Consider the following 18,873-nt stretch of genomic DNA (forward strand, 5'->3'; position numbering starts at 1 on the left):
GCCATATCTAGGGCCTCCAACTGTTTTTGAATCTCTTTAATTCTAATCTGTAAACTAGGATTACACTTTCCCATTATTTCTTTTTGTAACTCCTCCAATTCATTAAGTTTTGTTTGCCTTTTTTTATACCATTCTCTTTTTATGTCTTTTTCTTTCCTAACCAAATGGCCCCTTATTACCGCTTTAGCAGCGTCCCATTATATATTAGTTGACACAGTGCCTCTATTTTCCCTAAAATATAATTTTAACTGTGTCATTAAGTATTCCCTATCCTCTTCTTTTGCCATTACCAGGTTGTTATACCTCCAAGGTCTGTTTGTCGAGGGAAGTTTTAGCTCTAATTCTATACTTATAGGGGCATGGTCAGAAATCAAAATTGGATGGGTCTTGATCTCTTTAACCGCCATATTATTATTTTTTTCCAAAATTATATAATCTAAGCGGGATGCTGTTTTATGTCTACTAGAAATGTGTGTCGGGCTGGGTCTCGTGTCGGTAAACTCATGAGCTTCCTTCAAGCCCCAATCTCTTAGCTTAATACTTTTGTTCTTGGTTATGTCTGTATTTAAATCACCCACTACAATTAGTTCGCCCTCTGAAAACTGTTGTATCTTCTTAAAAACCAAGTTTAAGAATTTCCTTTGTCTTTTATTTGGTGCATAAACATTTACTATAGTGATTTTTATGGCTTCCAGCTTAAACTTAACTAACAGGTATCTACCTTTCATCTACTAATTTTTCAATGTCCTCCACCTTAGTATCCTTACGAATCAATGTAGCTACCCCTCTGGCTTTGGAAGACCCTCTTGCTTCTGCTAAAACCTGCCACCTCAAGTCTTTTATCAATGGTTTTCTATCATTTATTTTTTTGTGAGTTTCCTGTAGGCACAACAGATCAATTCTTTGTTCTTTAGCCATTTTAATTACTCTGAATCTCTTAAGATTTGATGTTAGGCCATTCACATTCAGTGAAAGCACTCTTAAAGATCTATCCATTCTCTTTATTTGTAACAAACTTGGGCCCTACTGGCTGAGGGTATTTTACTTTAATTCTTACTAAAAACCCACCCCCCATTCCCTTCCCCTGTGGCACAGACAACTTTCTGGATGAGGCAATCATCCTGTCTTCCACCTTCCAGGGAGTACGCACCCCAACCCTCCCCTTCTAGCTTCTACCTAAAGTTAGCTCAAATTGTTTTATACCTCCCTTTAGTAGTCCGTCCTTGGCCTTTTCTCTTGTCTACTTGAGCTTCCTTCTCCCGGGTCCACATCGAGATCCACTGTTTCTTCTTCTTCCTCTCTCGGGTCTCTCAGGTCGTCTGTGGCGATGCCCAGGTGAGTAAGGAGATCTCTTGCTTCCTTAGGGTTGCGGGCCACCAGCCTTTTTTCATCTTTAAAAATAATTATTGAGGAAGGGTACCCCCAAGAGAATTTAATCTTATTGTCATATAATTTTTGCCCAAAGGGTCTCATTAGCCTCCTCTTTCTGATGGTTTCCTGGCAAAAGTCTTCCCTCACCCAAACTTTCCTTCCTCTAAAAGAAAGGTCTTTCTTTTTTTTCAAAGTCTTGAAAACTGTCTGCTGAGTCTTTTCCCTTGAAAATTTAATTACGACTTCCCTTGGGGCACCACCATCTTGTCTCCTTTGCAGTCTATGAGCCCTCTCAATGTCCTGAGATTGCAGAGTAACTCCTTGCTCACCCATCCAGTCTATAAGAGTTCCTTCCAGCAGTTTATTATTTATTTCCTCTGAAATTCCACCAAGAATCAAATTCGCTCTTCTGTTACAGTCAGAGAGTTCTGTAAGCTGCGTATTCAGCTGGGCTATCTTCTGCTTGTTAGATAAAGCAAGCTCGTTAGCCGAAACAGCAATGCTCTGTGTGTCTTTGAGTTCAGCTGCCAGTTCTGAAACTGCCTCTCTCACTGACTTAATTTCAGATCTTATCTGGTCCTGGGACGACATTATTAAAGCCTGGAAAGCAGCCATCTGCTCTGATAACTCCTTAATGGATTTAGCCATAGTTTCTTATTTTTCTGGAGCTACACGCAACCGCTGAGTAATTAGCCTGGGCGTTGCCTCCTTAATTTGATAGTAAGAGTTGTTATCTTACCCTCTGGGACCCCAGAAAGGAATTCTTACGTTCTTCAGACCTTCGCAAGTAAGCTCCTTCTTCAATTAGTCTTGCCAAAAGCCTATTTACATTCTTTTGAGCTATTTAAAATTCCAATCCAAGGGGGAGGACGAGCAAACAGCCGGCTTCCTCAGCGCATGCGTACCATCCCCTTTCTCTACCTTCTCTATTCCATGCATAATCTTGTAAACGTCTATCATGTCACCCCTCAATCAACGTTTCTCCAAGCTAAAGAGCCCCAAAGTGTTTCAACCTTTCTTCATAGGGAAGGTGTCCCAACCCTTTAATCATTCTAGTTGCCCTTTTCTGCACTTTTTCCAAATGCTATAATATCTTTTTTGAGGTGTGGTGACCAGAATTGTACACAGTATTCCAAATGAGGCTGCACCATTGATGTATACAGGGGCATTATGATACTGGCTGATTTGTTTTCAATTCCCTTCCTAATAATCCCCAGCATATCATTGGCCTTTTTTATTGCAGTCACTCACTGTCTGAACATTTTCAGTGAATTATCTACCATGACGCCAAGATCTCTCTCTTGGTCAGTCTCCGTCAGCTCACGCATCACCAACTTGTATTTATAGTTAGGATTTTTGGCCCCAATGTGCATTACTTTGCACTTGGTCATGCTGAACCTCATTTGCCATGTTGATGCCCACTCGCCCAGCCTTAACAGATCCCTTTGGAGTGCCTCACAATCCTCTCTGGTTCTCACCACCCTGAACAATTTAGTGTCATCCACAGACTTAGCGACTTCACTGCTTACTCCCAACTCCAAATCATTAACGAACAAGTTAAAAAGCATCAGACCCAGTACTGAGCCCTGCGGTACCCCACTACTTACCAATCCTCCACTCCAAAAATTGCCCATTTATACTCACTCTCTGTTTCCTACTAATTAGCCAGTTTTTGATCCACAAGAGGACTTGCCCTTTTATTCTATTATTCTTGAGCTTACTAAGCAGCCTGTGATGAGGAACTTTATCAAAAGCCTTCTGGAAGTCAAGGTAAACAACATCTATTGGATCCTCTTTGGCCACATGTTTCTTCATCTCCTCAAAGAACTCTAACAGATTAGCTAGTGAGACAAGATCTTCCCTTACACTCTGGAAATGTGGCGTCCCCAGACAGGGTACCAGTTCATCTCCAGCACCACATGGAGGCCCTTGTCTTTGAGCAGGAGCTCATTCACAAGCAGAGCTTCAAGTTGTGCTTCGCCTGTGATGATGGGCAGTAAGCCACATTGGTCAAGGCAGATGCATCAGTGATCTGTCACAGTACCAAAAAGCTGTGCCTCTTTGCTGTCTCCCTCTGCTAGCCTGTAGACACTGAAGAGTGCTCATTGAGCACTAACATGTCTTGAAGAAGCACAATGTCATGTCGTAGATGGCCAATGGCAGTGAGCATCTGTTCCTGTCAGTGCCCTGTGCCAAGTCTGTGGATATCTGATGTGGTCACAGAGAAGGTGATGTCTCTCAGGGCAGCCACAGAGTTGGTGCATTGTGTTGGAGGCACCCAAACACTGCTGCCTCCTGTCACTGTCCACCATAGCCAGGGTTGACCCTAGCCTATCTGGTGCACTAGGCAAAACTAGGTTCTGGCTCCTCCCCCCCAAAAAAACAACAACAACAACAAACAAACTCATAACCAATTTTCAAAAACAGATGAATTGTCACCATGACTTTCAGGTGCTCTTATGGTGGAAGAGGCAGCCACCAGTAGAATTCTGTGCAACCAGCCCCCCCCCCCCATTAAAAACACAAAGGGGGGCAAAAGGTGGAAAAAGCCAGGGGGATTCTGTTGCTAAGGCTTAAAAACACCTGTATAATTGTACTTAAAGTGAAATCATGATTTCATCACTTGGCATCTGAAAAAGTAAGTGAACTTGCTAGATCTTGATCAGTGCTTAGAGCTTGATCAGTGAACACTATCAATTTACCAATGATCACAGTAAATGCTTCTCATTTCTGAATCAAAACACCTTCCCTGTGGACAACAGAGCATAGGGTTGCCAGGTCTAACTCAAAAATATCTGGGGACTTTGCGAGTAGAGCCAGGAGACTTTCCTATTCCCTAACAGCTGACTGCTCTCTCTCTCTCTCACACACACACCCAGCAGCCAAAATAAAGAGTTTGCAAGCCTGCACAATTGTGGATCTCACTGGAGCAATTTATTCACAGGAATTGGTGAATATAACCATCATTTTCACCAACTTCTCAGGAAAAGAGAGCAGCCAAAGGATGGTGTTGGAGTTTTATTCTAAACAAAAGATTTAAAGGCACACACACACACCAAGAAGAGGGATGGGAGGAGAGCATCGTGCTGAGAGAAAGGGGGAGGGGAGAGAAAGGAAGGCAAGAGAGAATGAACAGAGGATGGAAGCAAAGAGCCATGGCTGGTGTGGCAGGATTTATTTTGGGTTGGATCTCTTATGAAATTGGCCACAAAAGTTCTATTCAGCACTATTCATTGCAGTCAGATTGCTCTCAGCCATATTGCTCTCAGCAGGAAATCTAGGTCAGTAGAAGTAGGCTAAAGGTAACATTTGTCTTAGGGCAATATTAGCCTTAAATGTTTTGATTTGGCAGTATGATTATTGACATTAAGATGCAGCTGGAGATTTTTAGAATGCATGACATCAGATACTATCTGATAAGAAATGGTTTTAAGCCTTTGTAAACCCTGGACTTTTGAGCGAAACGGGCTGACTACATGAGAAGCGGGGGTCCTCTCTGCTGGTCTAGCCCAGAAATTAACAACCTTGTTGGCTTCTGTTTGAGGCCTCAAACATAAAACATAGCCCATATTCTCAACAAGAGAGTGTGGCTCTAAGAGAACTGGGATTTAGGTTTTCATAGATTTAATTTTCTTTACAGGTATTAGATTATATACTGGGGTAAGTTTAGCTATGAGAGTTTGAGTAAAGTTCATCTGAATACTAAATGCATAACCTTCTATTGTATTCAGAAGTTGTGCTATTGTTATCTTCTGTTGTGCCTTCAGAGCTCTGTATCGTTAAAGCCTTCTGTTCGGAGAAAGAGCTTAAGTGGAATAAAGTTTATCTGCAGAAGTTTCCGATTGTTTGGGTTATTGGAGATACAGTAAGGTGTACATAAAATAATCTGGCATTAGCTGGGAGAAAGGGGGGGGGAGAGAAAGGAAAGAAGGAGAGAAAGAACAAGGGATGCAAAGAAGTTGGGGAGGGAAGAACTGTGCCCAGGAGAATGGGGGGGGGGGGAGGGGAGAGAGGAAGCAAGGAAGGAGAGAAAGAAGAACTTTTCAATTAAAGTTTCCTTAAAAAAAAAAAGAAATTAGTTGAACAGTACTGATTTAATAAAAAGAAGAATCATGTATGGGTGACAAGAATCCAAAAGAGCAGTGGATGATGAATAATATCCCAAAATACCACTTTATGGAAGTTAGTTATTGTGAATTAAAAAAAAAAGCCTTTCCTAATTTAGAGAATACATTAGGAACCAGATATAATTTGAAGAAATCATTAGTACTAAATATAGGTGTTATAAATATTAATTAATAGCAATGGGCTGGAATCCTTGATAAATTACTGTTTTAAAATGTCCAAAAAATTAACTCTGAGAAACTCTCAAAGGCCATTTGGACACTATTCTTCACCCCTTCTCTTAGTAGGGTTGCCAGTTCCCTTCTGGCAACTGGTGGGAGATGGGAGAGACTTACTGGAAGCAGCAAGGAGGCCCATCTGACATACAGCAACTTGTCCACGTCACTGCACATGTGAATTGGAAGCGGATCATCATATTTTTGCAGCTGGTGTGACGCTCTGGTATTTGGGCAAAAAGTCTATGTAAATCTGGCTTCTTCCATTAATTTTTTGCCCAAATATCAGTGTTGCCCTGACATCTGGGCTGTGGTGACATCATTTCCAGGTTATACGGGCAGTGATGTAGACACGCTGCTGTATGTCAGATGGATCTCCCTCTTTTGGGGGAAAGCCGCCCCCAATACCAGCCAGCTGATTGGTGACAGGGAGGTGGGGCCTGGTAGCAGGGGACCCCTGCCTCCACCAGGGGTCTCGGAACCCTGGCTCTTAGAGAGCACCCCTTTCAGTCACTAAGACCTGGTCTACACATGCAGCAGCATAAAGTGTTGAAGTGGTGGCAGAATCCTGTGGTGACAGAAGCACTTCAGCTCAGTGAATGACATTTGTTTCAATGCTTCCTTACACAGAAGAACTCATACAGAAAACCAGCACAGCAGGGAGCAGGTCAGAATGCAACCTTTTGCACTGCTTGGCTCTTTTTCTATTTGCAAAGAGATTTTCTAACACAGGAAGATTTCAAAAATGGAATCCCTTATTTCCATACTGAAGAAATACCATCCACTGTGATGTTTCAAGGTGCTTTCCCTCTTTCTATTCTACTGTGTGCATAAACCAACCATCAGTCAGCTTTTGTAGAATGTATTCATTAAAAGCCTGAATCAGACCCTTAGGCTTGAAAAAGCTAAGAGCACAGCCATAATACTTCTGGCCACTGAGAGTTCTCTGCAAACAGAGACTTGCACCCAGAGCCAGTGAATCTAGATCTTAAGCCAAAAGACAGTCCACCTGGCTGAACTGAAAGTGCATTTAACTAAGATTGCAGATAATATTTGTTTGCCCTGCCATCAGACTTCAGAAAGCATGACTTTAGCGGTGAAAGGGCAAGTGACACACAAGCAAGGATTAGGATTTCTTAAGTCTCTTCACCTCCTAGCTCACTTTGCAAACAAACAGAACACCAAAAAACACATAAGCCCTGGAAATACACTGGCTGGTTGGAAGGAAAATAGGGAAATCAATATGATTAAAAGCTGTATCAAGCAATATATGGACTTTTCTCCTGAAGTACAAATGGGCAACCTAATTTTAACAGAAGCGTCTTTTGGAAATTTCAGTTGTCTTAGTTTAAAATCAATCCACTCTGCTAATGATCACATAGAATTAACGGGTTGCTAGCAATTTCTCTACATGTGGTAATTATGGTCATCCTTTGTGATGGAATGGACAATGATGGAACAGACTGAATTGAAAGTGAAAAGCATGAAATTCTCGTTGGTCACAAGTAGCAATTAAGTAACTCAAATCACCTTCCTTTTTCAGCCATTTCACTATGTTTCCTTCTTCCATGGTGGGTGAAAGTGCAGGCATGAGGATTTTAACTGCAGGGGTACCTGGAGAAAAAAGAAAAGCAATCTTGAAAACAGTATTGCATCGTTATCTCAGTGTAGTATTGTTATGAACAGACAAAAAATAAGCATTATTTGTCAGATGAAAGACCCACTACATTCAATTAAATACTCATTTTCTACTAGCGCTGCCAGGTCCAACTCATTAAGTATCTGGAAACTTTGGGGGTAGAAACCAGGTGGCTTTAGGGATGGAGCCAGGAGCAAGGTTGTGACAAGTACAATTGAACTCCAAAGGGTGTTCTGGTCATCACATTTAAAGGGACAATGCTCATTGTCAATGTTTCCTTCCACTGGGAATAATGGAGGATGGGAGCCCCTTCTTTTGAGGCTCACAGAATCAGACCCTCTGGTCCAATCTTTTTGAAACTTGGAGGGGGGATTGAGTAGAGGCACCAGTTGCTATACTGAAAATTTGGTGTCTTTACCTCACGAAAACAGCCCCCGCCCGAACCCCAGATACCCACAGACTGATTCTCCATTATACCCTATGAGGAGGACTGGCCTTCATAGCATATAATGGAGTGCTCAGTGGACATTTCTACACACACACTGCTTTCTGATAACCCTCAAGCGAAGGGATAGCCCCCAAATCAGAGGATCCCCTGCCTCCAACTGGGGATTGGCAACCCTATTTTCTACATATAAACACACATAGGATAGGCCTCCATAGGCCACAATTCTATGTACACTTGCACAAGAGTAAGATCCACTGAATGAAAGTTGCCAACTCCGAGGTGATTCCTGGATATTTGGTGGTGGAACTTGGAGAATGCAGGGTCTGGGGAGGGGAGGGATTTCAATAGGGTATAATGCCATAGATTCCACCCTCCAAAGCAACCGTTTTCTTCAGGGGAACTGATCTTTGCAGTGTGGAAACCAGTTATAATTCTGGGAGATCTCCAGGCCCCACTTGGAGGTTAACATCTCTACAATGAACTCATTGAATTTTGCTTCTTTTAATAAGTCCGGAGTTTCTTTTAGGTGTTACTTTTATATTATGGCAGATGCAGATAAGATGGCAAGATATATATCATATAAGGAAAGGTTAAATTGTGCTTGTTGTGAAGCTGATTTCATCTCAAATCTAACGAAATTTGTGCTACCACAAAATTGCCACATGCTATTATGCAAAGGTACAATAGTGAATTGAAAGGTAAGTTCTTCACATGTTTAATGCACTTAATGTTAACTGCACTTTGGTCCAGATACCTAGGCCATGATATATAATTTACTTAAAAACTCCTTTGACAACTGTTTATACAGATTAACCAATGCACTATATTGATATTATAAAACACAGCAAGCAACCACAAAATTGAATTGTGCATGTAGAAAGCTATTCCTTGTAACAATGCTCTACAAAGTTTCCTTCCCTAAGGTTCCCTACTAGCTATATGTGTCTTACAATGTGAACTGTAATATCAAACTGTAAGACCAAAACTGAACTTCACAGATGACAAATTATTAGCAACTGTATTAGAGAGAATGTCATTTTGAAAGCAGTGCTTAAGGCAAATCTGTGATCTGCTCTAAGACTTTTTATCTATTTTGTTTATTCCATGTCTTTCACCATCATGAGAACCCAAAGCAACTGACACTGTTCTCCTCTCCTCCACTTTATCATCATAACAACTCTGTTAAGTAGGATAGGTTGAGAAAGTGCAACTGGCAAAGTTAGAATGTGAACCTGGATCTCCCAAGCCCTAGACCAGGACTCTACCTGCTATGGCACATTGGCTCTGACCTTCTGATTTGTCCTTCCCATTTAATCCATGCTGTCGATAGTATTCGTAAGTAATCATAAAAACCTAAAAGTTTATTTCAGATGTTACTTTTATACTGTGGTAGAGTCATTGTGGCAACATTTCTTAAACGATGCCCATTTGTTTAGGAAAAAGAAGCTCATTATCCATGTCTTCCCCTTCTACTTATCAAGGTGTGATGAGGCCTGATGCCATGATGTTAGTTTTTTTGATGTTGAGTTTCAAGACTACTTTTGTGCTCTCCTCTTTCACCCTCAACAAGAGGTTCTTTAGGTCCTCCTCACATTTTGTCATTAGAGTGGTGTCATCTGCATATCTGAGGTTGTTGATGTTTTTCCTGGCAATCTTAATTCCAGCTCCTATTTCATCCAGGCCAGCATTCTGCATGATGTACTCTGCATATAAATTAAATAAGCAGGGTGACAATATACATCCTTGTTTAACTCCATTTCCTATTCTAAACCAATCAGTTGTTCCATATCTAGTTCTGACAGTTGCTTCTTGACCCTTATACAGGTTTCTCAGGAGACATGTTAGGTGGTCTGGTACTCCCATCTCTTTAAGGACTTGCAGCAGTTTGTTGTGATCCACACAATCAAAGGCTTTAGCATAGTCAATTAAACAGAAATGGACATTTTTCTGATACTCCTGTGCTTCTCCATAATCCATCAAATGTTGGCAATTTGATCTCTAGTTCCTCTACCTCTCCGAAACCCAGCTTGAACTTCTGGTAGTTCCCGACCTACATACTGCTGAAGCCTAACTTGTAGGATCTTTAACATGATTTTGCTGGCATGTGAAATGAGTGCAATGGTGCGATAGTTTGAACATTCTTTGGCATTACCCCTCTTTGGGATTGGAATATAAATTGATCTTTTCCAATCCTGTGTGTTTTCCAAATTTGTTGACATAATGTGCGCATCACTTTAACAGCATCATCTTTTAGGACTTTGAATAGCTCAGCGGGGATACCATTATCTCCGCTCGCTTTGTTGTTAGTAATGCTTTCTAAGGCCCATTTGACTTCACACTCCAGGATGTCTGGCTCAAGATCAGCAATTTCACTGTCATGGTTGTCAAGGACATTGAGATCCTTCTTGTATAATTCTTCTGTGTATTCTTACCACCTCTTCCTGACCTCTTCTGCGTCTGTTAGGTTCCTACCGTTTTTGTCCTTTATCATGGCCATCTTTGCACAAAACGTTCCCCTGATTTCTCCAATTTTCTTGAAGAGATCTCTTGTCCTTTCCATTCTATTATTTCCCTCTATTGCTTTTCATTGTTCCTTCAGGAAGGCCTCCTTATCTCTCCTTGCTGTCCTCTGAAAATCTGCATTCAGTTGGGTGAATTTTTCCTTTTCACCTTTGCCTTTCGCTTTCCTTTTCCCCCCAGCTATTTGTAAAGCCTCATCAGACAGCTACTTTGCTTTCTTGCATTTCTTTTTATTTGGGATGGTGCTGATTGCTGCCTTCTGTACAATGTCACGAACCTCCGTCCATAGTTCTTCAGGCACTCTGTCTATCAACTCTAGTTTCTTAAACCTATTCTTCACCTCCACTGTATATTCTTAAGGGATGTAATATAGGTCAAACCTGAATGGCCTAATGGCTTCCCCAGTTTTCTTCAGTTTAAGCCTGAATTTTGCAATGAGTGGCTCATGATCTGATCTGCAGTCAGCTCTAGGTCTTGTTTTTGCTGACTGTAAGGAGCTTCTCCATCTTTGACTGCAGAGTATATAATCAATCTGATTTCTGTGATGTCCACGTGTAGAGTCACCTTTTAGGTTGTTGGAAGAGGGTGTTCGCTATGACCAGTTTGTTCTCTTGACAGAACTCTATTAGCCTTTGCCCGGCTTCATTTTGTTCTCCAAGGCCAAACTTGTCCGTTGTTCCAGTTACCTTTTGACTTCCTACTTTAGCATTCCAGTCCCCTGTGAGGAGGAGGACATCTTTTTCTGGTGTTAATTCTAGAAGGTGTGTAGATCTTCATAGAACTGGTCCACATTAGCCTCTTATGCATCAATGGTTGGGGTATAGGCTTGGATTACTGTGATACTGAATGGTTTGCCTTGGATATGGACCAAGATCGATTCTGTCATTTTTGAGATTGTATCCCATTACTGCCTTCCTCACTCTCTTGTTAACTGTAAAGGACACACCATTTCTTCTACGGGATTCTTGGCCGCAATAATAGATGTAGTGATCCTCTGAGTTAAAATTCACCCATTCCCGTCCATTTTAGTTCATTGATTCCCAAGATGTCGATGTTAGATGTAGTGATCCTCTGAGTTAAAATTCACCCATTCCCGTCCATTTTAGTTCATTGATTCCCAAGATGTCGATGTTCAGTCTTGCCATCTCTTGTTTGACTACATCCAGCTTACCTTGGTTCCACAATCCAATGCAGTATTGTTCTTTGCAGCATCAGACTGTTCTTTCACCATCAGACACATCCCACAACTGAGCGTCCTTTCGGCTTTGGCCCAGCTGCTTCACTCTTTCTGTGGTTACTTGGACTTGCCCTCCGCTCTTCCCCAGTAGCATACTGGGCACCTTCTGACCTTCTGACCTGAGGGGCTCATCTTCCAGCGCCATATCTTTTAGCCTTTTGTTACTGTCCATGGGGTTTTCTTGGAAAGGATACTGGAGTGGTTTGCCATTTCCTTCTCCAGTGGATCACATTTTGTCTGGGTTCTCAGCTGTGGCCTGTCTGTCTTGGGTGTCCCTGCATGGCATAGCCCACAGCCTCACTGAACCGTGCAAGCCCTCTCACCACGTCAAGGCAGCAAATCATGAAAGGGCAAGAACACTAACACTTAAGAACACTAACAGTGACCAAAAGCCTAGAACATTTCATAAGTAGGTAGTTACTATTCAGAGCAGTTTTCCTCTATAGAGCCAAAGTTAAGCATGTGTAAACCATACAGAAAAATATGAGAAAACTACAGCACAAATCTTTGGTTCTGTTAATGTCAACACAACTTAAAACTGCTTAACTTTCTCATGCTGCCTGACAGTTATAAATATTCAACCTTTGTCATATTAACATGTGATCATTAAAGTAATATTTATAAATGTACCAAAAGTCAGATTTCCCCCTCTCTTCTCTTACATAGCCAGATAGGCTTTAAGTCAACATCAAGCTTTAGCTCAATTCTGGTACAAGTACACTGAGCAAAATGTGTCCTCTTTTTACCATCTCTGATGCTGGCTCATTATCTGTTACAGTGCACATGGGGAGCAAGAGTGAAGAGAACACATTCCATTTGCTATCCTTGATACTGGCAAAAAAAAAAAATGACACCTGTAGGAAGTAGGAAGAGAGTTTTAATGACCAGCTACACTAGCCCATCCCTACTGTAATTACTCACAAACTACTTGCAGCACTGGAAAGTGGTAGCTCTCAATTTTCCGCTCATTTCATAAAGCCATTACTGATCCATTAATTGTTTAGGTATTTTAACATATTGTAAATTGGTTTTATAATAAGTATTTTAAAAGTTTATTTTAATGGTTTTGATTGCCCACCACCTTGGAGACCTGAAGTTGGCTGGGAAGGCAACTTTTATTTATTTATTACTTTAATTTTCTATCCTGCCCTCTCTACAAGCGGACTCAGGGTGGCTAACTGTCAATTTAAAAACAATTTATATAATTTAAACAATAAAATAGCAATTAAAATATATTTCATGGTGCTGTTCAAACTTCAGTATTGGCGGGATCATAACTTTATTTCTTCTAGCAGTGATTCTATAATGATCATAATTCCTCATGAATGATATCGCTCAGCAGCGTAGGGTGGCAGTCCTTTTCCATTTAAGTGTTAAAGGCCTATCAGAATAGCTCAGTTTTACAGGCCCTGCAGAATTGGGAGAGGTCCCACAGGGCCCTTATGGCCTCTGGGAGGGCCGTCCACATTTCTGGTGCTGCTACTGAGAAGGTCCTAGCCCATGTGGAACACAATCTGGCCTCCCTTGGTCCAGGGATCGATAGTACGTTTTGTGTCCCTGAAAGCAGTGTTCTTGGGGAGACATATGGAGAAAGGCGGTCTTGTAGATAGACATCCCGTAAATTAAATACCTTAAGCAAACTAATAGAAAAGCAGGATACAAAACCAATGAAGTTCACTTTTTAAACCCTACATTTTAGTTTCATGGCATACATATGTAAAAATCAAAATGTCAGTTGATCTCCTGATTTTAAGCAGAAAACAACTGTGTGATTTGGGCTTAGGCACACAGTCTCTACCAGGTGGTATTTGCTGACCATTCCATACATGTTGCAGGAGCAAATCATATTGTTAGCCAAAATGCCCTCCAAACGAGGTTGGGGAATTAGTTAGGTGGGCACCTGGCTCACTAGGGATCTTTTCACCTATGTATACAAGATTAACCAACCAGAGAGTGATGCTTAAATAACGGAACTCTAATTTAGTACAACCAATTATAATTTATTAAGAAAAATATAGTCTTCCATACAAGGTAAAAATACACATCCAATCACACATACAGTCCTAGAAATATAGATAGATCGATAGGGGAACATAAAGGGTAGACACACAGGGTAATATTACCTATCGTAGTCTTCAAGGAAGGCTCCAATGGCGACAAAAGAGGACGGGGGAAATGGACCCAAAACTGTGGCCAGAATTGGGGATGGATCTAGACAGCGGAACTGGGGTACTGCTAGAAGCACACACGAGTGGAGTTGGGTCAGAGGTTAAATAGACTAGCTTAGACCCTCAGGGGCTGGGAGATAAGAGGGAGGAGAAAGGGGAGGCTCTGCAATGATCAGGAGGGCTGGACTATTGCAGAGCCAATAGCAAGTCCCTTGGTGGCACCCAACTGGGTACCTGCTCTTGACCAATGAACTTGCCTGGGTCCTGTGTACCTGAAAGAACTTTCAGATTGAAACAGGCCGTGGGGCAGGCTCCAAAGTGACAGAATAGAAGTGATTACTGGGTGGGGAACACTTAAGATTAGATGGACTTATCTGAAAAGGTGACAATAGAGAATCAAATATTGACCTAGGTATCCCCCGGGTTAGACAAAAGACTTGGCTCTGGCAGGAGATGGTCTTCCTCTTTTTCTATCTTCTTCCTGGCACCAGTCTTTGTCCTGGGTTTTGTTAGACAAAGGCTTGAGTGGTCTGGCAGGATCCATGCCTGGATGAGCTTGATTGCCTTATGCAAAAGCTGAAGCAGATGCTGGAGATGGAATCAGGAAAACAAGATGGATTCTGGTGGTGTTAGCCTGTGGTTCATGGTGGCATGGCTTCCTTTACTGCAGCGGCCAAGACTGGACACACAAGGAGTAGCTGGAGCACGTCTGTAGTTCTGGTTAACACCAATCCAGAGATGTAGAATGCAGCTGCAAAGCTGAGGCTTATAGTATCCACATAAGCCTTAGAAACTGTAAGCAAAGTCCACTTCATAGAGCAGATGTGTGAGAGTCAAAACTCCAGGCACCCTGGCAACCATACTGGTGATCACGATGTCCATATGTATGAAAAGTAGGGGGCTTTCCTTACAATATCTGTCATGGAACTTCCCAGAGCCTCCTCTCCTCTAGTTCACCCTAATCCTCTCCCTCCTTCCTGGCTTTGCAACCCACCCACAAAAGGGTTGTCATCCACTGTTGGAGCCTGAGCCACAATCTGAGAACCAATGATTTACTCCAACTGACAGTCCTGGCTTAGGCAGACACCACAGATAAGAGGCAACAGGCATAGACCAAAAACAGTCTGGGGTCAAATAACACCTATTCAAAAGTCCAAGCATTAAACCAGAAAGGGAAATCCAAACAGCACAAGCCAGATCACGTCCAGAAGGTCAACTCACACAGAAGCCTGAAGCACACAAGGCTTGTAGACAAGTCCCTTCCATGCTAGCTCTCCTTTTTCTGGCTGCTTTTATCAGGAATCACTCAAGGCCAGGTGCAGCTCCTCAACCTGCTGAGCCATCTAGGGAAAGGCAAAAGATCTCAATGGCTGAGCAGCTTACAGGACTGTCAGCCCTGATCTTGCAATATCTCAGACTACCAGAGGCTGCCCAGTGCTGGACTACCAACCACACTGCTCCTGCACCTCCCTCTGGACCTGCCTTCTCTGCAGGCTGGTGGCTGCAGGGCCTCTGCTTTGGCTTCTGATCCCTGGCTGAAGGACTGAGAGTGTGGCATGCTGACTGCAGGCTGAGACTTCTTGTCTGTACCTGATGGGAGTCTCCACCTTGTCTGGCAGGTCTTTCAGCAGCATCTGAGGGCTGGGGCCAGCTTTCTCCATCTCTTCATCATCTGAGGAGGTTGTCAGGTGGGCCCATGACAATGATATAGATTCCAGCCTTGGGCAGCAAATCCAAAGTTTTTATAGTTGACAAGCAGCAGTTGCATTCACATGTTTAGAATACGAGTGATACCTTAAATCCCAGGTCTGACCTTCTACCCATTAGTAGCACTTCTGTCTTTCAGAATTAAGCTTTACTTTATTCGCCCACATCTACTCCAAAACTGCCTCCAGTTTCAGGATTTCTACAGTCTCCCTGTGGTCAGTTGGAAGCATGAAATATTGTCACCTGCCCAGCCCAAATCTCTGGATGACCTCACCCAGTGGTTTCAGGTAGATGTTAAGACCACAGGAGACAAAATGGAACCTTGTGGAACCCCACAGCCAAAGGCCAAGGGGCTGAGCAGCACCACCTTCTGAAACCTATCCTCCAGGTAGCACAGAAACCAGCACAGAACAGTGCCTTCCAATTCCAATGCAGATCGGCAGTCTAATAGGATACCATGATCAATGGCAGAGAAAGCTGCTGAGAGGTCCAGGAGAATCAACAGAGTCACACTCCCTCTGTCCATCTCTCACTGCAAGTCATCCATCAGGGTGACCAAACCTGTTCCAGTCCCACAACCAGATTGGAAGGATTCTAAACAACTTGCCTTATTTGAAGGCTTAGCCAAATGAAACCTTCATATTAAGAGTCAATGTGCCACTGGCAACCACATGACTTGAGGAGGTTATCATTTTCATGCCCTGTCCAAGGACTTTCTGGAACCATGTGAATGCCACAGATGAGGAGGATGAGTATGTTTTTACAAGTTCAAAGCACTTAAAGAACATCTTTCTGTAATTCTTACAGCCACTTTGTGAGGTATGTTAGCATTATCATCTCCATATTGCTGATGGAGTCTGTCTGTCTTTTGAAGCTAAGAAACATTGGTTTACCTAATGATATCTGGTCAATCATAGCAGAGACAAAATTCGAAACAGGATTTCTGACTCATAGCTCAGTCTCCAAGCCACCACACTACTACAGTTGACCTGGCTGATTGAATCTAAACTTGATCTGATCCAAAAGAACTATCTTAAGAAGAAGTATGCATGCCTTGAATTTGCAAGATATCCTTCAATCAACATAGTATACAAGATTCATAAACCTTCATTTATTGAATATCAACATAAAATACAAGCCTTTTTTTGCTAATAAGAAAATAAAATATTTGCAGAAACTTACATTAATATACGTAATCCATGTCCACTAATATAATAAAAGCTAGATTATAGTGCCATCTTATGAAGCGTTTTCTATGCCTGCTGAAGTCAACGGGCTTTGAGGGTATAACCCTGGTTAGGACTGCACTGTAAATTATCCAATCGTTTTTAACTTTTGCACATGTTCAGATACCCTTCTATCTGCTTATGATAGCTTAGCTAACTGTTTCAGTCGAAGCAGAACTGTAGAAAGCACTGTTTCAACTCAAACATGATAATTGTCCAGGTAATGTATAACCTGTTTCTGCTACCTGGAGATTACAATTATTGAAGACAGTGAGAAGCAGCGAGTGTGTTACGGGTGTGTTACTGCACAATGGATGTACAGCACATTGGACACTGGGAATGTGCAACAGAAAAGTGCTGTGTGTGGGAGGGGGGGGTCATTCAGAGATTTGAACTGGGTTGTCATTGATATAAAGATGCCTCACATTTCTAGCAGACCCCAGAGATGATGCAGTTTTGGAAGTTTTGGGATAAATCAGGGTTCCTCAACTTTTTTTGAGCCTATGGGCACCTCTGGAATTTGGAAACAAAGTGCTGGGCGCAACCACTAAATGGCTGCCATGGAAGGTTGAGCCAACCACAAAAAGGCCACTGCAGGAAGTGTAGCCACACACAGAGGATACCTAAGTGCAAGGGACAAGACTGATAATTTTTAGAAATACACCAGGAAAGAGAAATATGCGAGCCAATAAAACCAAAGTTGTTTTGCCAACTCCCACCAAAACAGTCAATCCAATCTCCAGTGGCCAATCAGAAGTCCTGCTAGGCAAGAGCCCCATTTGGCTTCATACACTTTCTAAAAATGCTCAGCAGGTACCATGGCCACCCCAAGATAGATGCTAAACTGGAACTTAATCCCTATTGATTAGATTTGCTACTAGTAGGCAGAAAGATTGCCCTAGGAACTGAATTGTCACCTGTTCCAGATGACATTACACTCCTAAAGGAGGAGGTTCACAGACTGGGGCTGTTGCTTGATGCAGGCCAGGAACACTTTTCATTAGCTTCAACTGGTGAGGCAGCTGCAGCCTTTTCTGAGCAAAAAAGATTTTGCCAACTATGGTGCATGCCCAGGAAACATCTAGATTAGATTGCTGCAATGTGCTCTACATAGAGTTGCCCTTTAAGAGTGCCTGGAAACTACAACTGGAATGGGCCACTGCGACCATATCACTTGGTCCATCTACACTGGCTCCCAATTTGCTTCCAGGCACAATTCAACATACTGATATTGAATTTTAAATCCCTAAATGGGCTGTGTGACTTGTATAAGCCTATTCCCAAATCAACCTACCCATCCACTATGGCCATATTCAGGGGCCCTGAGTCTCAAACTGGATGGTCGGGATCCTGTGAACAGGCCTTTTCAGTCACGGGTATTAGAATTATGGAATTCCCTCTGCAGAGAAATTCATCTGTTCCATACTTTCACTATTTTGTTCCAGCAGGTAAAGATGTTTCTTGTTTTGCTTGATATTTCTTCACTGGTTCTCCTTCCTGTTTATGTATTTTGTTTTATTATTGTTTTTAATTTTTTATATTAACTAAATTACTAAACCAAACTATTTAATTACTTTTAAACACTTTTCTTGAAGTTACCAGCACTTTATCTTTAACAGTTACATTGGTTTGCAAATATTATTGTTCAGTTTAATAAATTACAGAAGACAGATGCTGGAACCACTCATTTCACAAAGAACCAAGTTTGAATTCAGTGGCACCTTTAAGATCAACAAAGTTTTATTCATCGTTGATCTTAAAGGTGCCACCGAATGCAAACTTAAAGATACTACTGGGCTCAAAATTTGTTCTTCTACTTCAGACCAACACAGCTGCCCACCTGGATCATTTCACAAAGGTGCCCCCCAAAAATCTCAGCTTTCTTTCTTCTTTGGCAATATTTTCAAATCCTGTAACCCCTGTCCACTTTGATAAAGCATTAACAGTTAGCCAACTTAGATTTCAAGCCAAGGCCATATAATTCTGCAAACTGCATTTTAGCCCATCCCAGACCCAAGGTATATAAATAAATATAAATAAAACAGAAATCGTGGCACTTTTGAGAACTGAATTTTAATCTTTTTTTTTTTAGTAATGAAATAATTTATTTTCTAACAGTTGAATAAAGAAGTATGCATATACACAGCAAGGTCTTCTAAAACATGTATTAATCTTTTATCATATGTTTTAATTTTTAAATTGTTATACTTGCATGTT

The 18,873-nt window shown here is 41.8% G+C and overlaps 1 protein-coding gene across 1 annotated transcript in view; it reads right to left on the reverse strand.

Moving 5' to 3' along the window:
* Nucleotides 1-18,873, reverse strand: part of PDHX (pyruvate dehydrogenase complex component X) — a 78,065-nt gene that overhangs the window by 57,678 nt on the left and 1,514 nt on the right. The window contains exon 2 of the mRNA XM_060261207.1: nt 7,242-7,325. Coding sequence (XP_060117190.1) covers nt 7,242-7,325 — 84 coding nt within the window. The remainder of the gene's footprint in view (nt 1-7,241; nt 7,326-18,873) is intronic.

Source organism: Heteronotia binoei, chromosome 21 (genome assembly GCF_032191835.1).
Source record: "Heteronotia binoei isolate CCM8104 ecotype False Entrance Well chromosome 21, APGP_CSIRO_Hbin_v1, whole genome shotgun sequence".
In the NCBI taxonomy this organism is placed as follows: domain Eukaryota; kingdom Metazoa; phylum Chordata; class Lepidosauria; order Squamata; family Gekkonidae; genus Heteronotia; species Heteronotia binoei.